The sequence below is a fragment of the Drosophila biarmipes genome, chromosome 3R, assembly GCF_025231255.1.
Source record: "Drosophila biarmipes strain raj3 chromosome 3R, RU_DBia_V1.1, whole genome shotgun sequence".
Lineage (NCBI taxonomy): Eukaryota > Metazoa > Arthropoda > Insecta > Diptera > Drosophilidae > Drosophila > Drosophila biarmipes.
Window position 1 is genome coordinate 15,289,670 of NC_066616.1, and position 3,443 is coordinate 15,293,112.

The window sequence follows — 3,443 nt, forward strand, 5'->3', positions numbered from 1 at the left end:
GAAGATACAAATTTTAAGGACTGTTCAGATTCCACAACTGATCCAGAAACTTACAATGTTTAATCTGCTGTTATATCATGTCATTTAGCTTAAAATACGTTTTAAGAACCTTTTAAATTTGATGTATTCAAATTTTACTGAAATAAAACCACTCCAATTTATTTTCATCCCCACAATTTTAACGTACATATAAACGCACTTTATTTGTAACAAAAACTATTCACTATAAGGTCAGCGTAGTCTGAATCCAGGGAAGGTAGGTGCCCACATTCACGTACACTCCCGGAACTCCTGCCTGGGCACAGCCGATGCCCCAGGCCACCAGACCCACGACGTACCACACCCCATTGCTGGTGCAAACCAGTGGGGAACCTCCATCGCCTGTGCAGGCATCCTTTCCAGCCTCACCACCGGCGCAAATGAAGCTGGTGGGGCTGAGGATGAAGGAGGAGCCCAGCCGAGTGGCCTGAAGCGCAGCCTGGCAGTTAACATTGGGAATCAGGGGCACGTCCACCTGCCTCTCGATGGCCTGGTAGGCCCCAGTGGCTCCAAAGTCATTCTTGCCCCACCCAGCCACCCAACATCGCTGACCCACAAAGCTGGTGGTGGGCAGGCAGACGGTGCCCACCGTGGATTTGCTGGTCAGCGAGACGGCGGTGGACAGCTTAAGGATGGCCACGTCGTTCTGCAGGTTATTGGGATTGAAAGAGGGATTCACGTACACATTCGAGATGTACACATCCTGGGCGGGAATGGGTTCGCTGGTGCTGCTGGCATCCCACTCCCCCAGACGAACCTTAAAGGAGGATGTCCTAGAGAAAGGAAAGTAAGGAAGAGTGATCCTGGGAGCAGTAGTAGAAAACTTACGCCAGATTGTAGACCTTGTGAGCGGCAGTGAGGACATGTTGCGCGGTGATCAGAGCCCCACCGCCCAGGTAAACATCCGCGGTTGTTAACAGAGCCGCCTGCCAGGGATAGGCCCCAAAACTGGCTTGACCCGCTCCTGCGGTGGAGGAGCCGGGTGGAGGTGGGAAGCGACGACCACACTGATAGCTTCCAGCCTGGCAGCAGGCCACCAGTCCGTAATTGCAGGTCAGCGTGGCAGAGGTGGTCGGAATGGACGGCTATCAAGAGGAGTAGGAGGATTACCCAGATATTATATGAATATTTTTATGGTGTCTTACATATCCCCCATTATTGACTATCCTTATGTCCAGCTGACCACTGCCATCGCTGGGCATGGTGGGCAAGGGATTGGCGCAGGATCCGGGTGGAACGCACTGGCAATAGCTGGTGGTTCCGGGATTCACTATGGAGGGCACAGGTGGCCAGGTGCCCGGCGAAAGTTGCGGTGGCTGCAAGGTGCCCACAATCAACTGCCTGGTGAGTACTAATAAGGCCATGGAATCCACATAACTACACATCACTTTAGAACTAATTGAAGACCCTTACTCGTGTGGTTGGTCGTGCTACCCACATCGCTGGGCTGGGGCACTCTACCCGTATCCTGATTATCATTCGATTGGGCTGGCCCAAAGCTCCAGGACTGAACTGGCTTACTTGTTATTAATCCAACGACCAGCCACTGCAGCAGTGGAGGCCACCACATCCGACCGAGCTGAGTCATAGCCAATGACAACTAAATCGCGTCGACGGAGTTCGGACGGGCTATATAGCGGTGGCCTGCCCATAACTCCCTCTATTAAATAACTTGACGAATGGCCTCCTCAGACCAGGGATTTTCCGAGCTGCATGGAGCAACAAAAAAGCAATCATAAAAACCAAATTAGGGGAGTAGCAAATGCAATCCGAAGTAGGGGTACTCTTCTTACTATTTTTGAAATATATATGTATGATTTTTAGTTTAGATTGGAAATAAATATATCATACTGAGGTTGTTTGTAAAATATATTTTAAAGGGGTTTTTTGGTTCTTGTGGGATGGGGCAAGGGATACATATATATTATTGTTTTGTTATATTAATTTGGAAAAGTTGATGATAGGTAGTAACTATCATCAACTTTTCCAAATACCAAATCGAGAAATAAGGGCATTTCTGTAAAGCACCAAATAAATTAAGTCCAGATGCGTCGTGTTGACAACTCTCTGGTTCGATAATTTCATTCAGCTGAATGTTTCCATTGTTAACAAACAATTTTTTAGCTGCTCCACATTTTCTAGCCATTAAATTTGATTCTAATAACTTAATGGTTTAATTGCAAACAATTTGTGGCCGCTTCACGTTTGACACTTTCCGCTTGAAAGGCAGTCGTCGCATTTCCCCTTTTCCCACCCCCGAACAGTGTTAGCAACTTGGCACCAGAATTTGTTTAATGATTCACGCCCCACAACATTCCGTTCGATCTAACACCAAATCCCCGACTAGAGCTGTTAAACTGGGCGAATGTTAAGTCCCAGATAGGAAAAGCTCTCGAGCTTTCATATCAGTTTCAGGTGCAGCCGGCTAACCAGCGTTACCTGGTGCGGTTTTAATCAGTCGGTGCGACAAAGTGGAACGAAATGGGTCACCTGGTGCTAGATTTTCATGCCATCCCCAAGCTACATGGTCGGGAGAACTACTGGCAGTGGCGCATCCTCCTGAAGAACTATCTGGAGGCCAACGATCTGTGGAAGCACAACGAGCCCAAGGAGGTGGGTAACCTGAAAATCTACTTGAAGTACCATTTATTTTAACCTTATCACTGCTTAATTTTCAGAGCCCAGAGACCAAATTCCTGATTCTGGCCAGCGTTACGGCCGATAAGATTGAGCCATCCTACGATGACCAAAGCTGCTCGTACATTTTCCAGAATATGGAGAGCCGGTTCGGGCCTTTCAGCTAAAAGTTGAATTAGTTGTGGGCCCATTCTGCTGGTTCCAAATATACTTGTCTATCGATCAATGAGCTGGCGTTCTTATTTCTTATCATTGGCTTCATTGTCATCGCCCTTTTTGGACTTCTGACCTCCTCCATCGCCCCCTCGACCTCCTCCTTTGCCGCCTCCGTCGCCACCACGTCCAGATCCTCCATCCTTTCCATCTCTGGGATTTTTATCATCTTTTTTATTTTCTTCTTGCCTTGGGTCTTCATTTTGCGATTTTCCTGCTCCTCCACGACCGCCATTTTTTCCTCCTGCATCGCCGCCACGCCCACAACCTCCTCCGCCTCCGCCACCTCCTGCGCCTCCTTTTCCTCCTGACATTTTGGGCTATTAAACTTATTGATCAGGAAAAGTTATAAAGTTCAATTTTTAGTACAGAAATAAAGGGAACAAAAAGGCTGAGTATAAGATACCCAAATGCTTTAGCAAAGAGCTATGATCAAATTCTTTTTAGCCATTATTTTAATATTTTTAGGTCAAACGGAAAAAGGTATCTTTTAGCTATAAATAAGCATTTTTTCGTTAGGCAGCCCCCGCATATTTAAGTAAATAAAATACACA

At 47.1% G+C, this 3,443-nt stretch overlaps 2 protein-coding genes across 2 annotated transcripts; one reads left to right on the top strand and one right to left on the bottom strand.

Annotated features, from left to right (window-relative positions):
- Window positions 1–132: 132 nt before the first annotated feature.
- LOC108031182 (phenoloxidase-activating factor 2) lies at window positions 133–1,662 on the bottom strand. Its single transcript, XM_017104402.3, has 4 exons — window positions 1,453–1,662; window positions 1,185–1,390; window positions 868–1,124; window positions 133–812 (listed from the first exon to the last, which is right to left on the bottom strand). Exons 1-4 carry the CDS (start codon window positions 1,625–1,627, stop codon window positions 224–226), a joined length of 1,227 nt encoding a protein of 408 aa, XP_016959891.1. The 5' UTR covers window positions 1,628–1,662; the 3' UTR covers window positions 133–223.
- An 811-nt stretch (window positions 1,663–2,473) lies between these two features.
- On the top strand, window positions 2,474–2,902 carry LOC108031267 (uncharacterized). The gene is made up of 2 exons (XM_017104508.3): window positions 2,474–2,652; window positions 2,718–2,902. Exons 1-2 carry the CDS (start codon window positions 2,521–2,523, stop codon window positions 2,841–2,843), a joined length of 258 nt encoding a protein of 85 aa, XP_016959997.1. The 5' UTR covers window positions 2,474–2,520; the 3' UTR covers window positions 2,844–2,902.
- The last annotated feature ends 541 nt before the right edge of the window (window positions 2,903–3,443 follow it).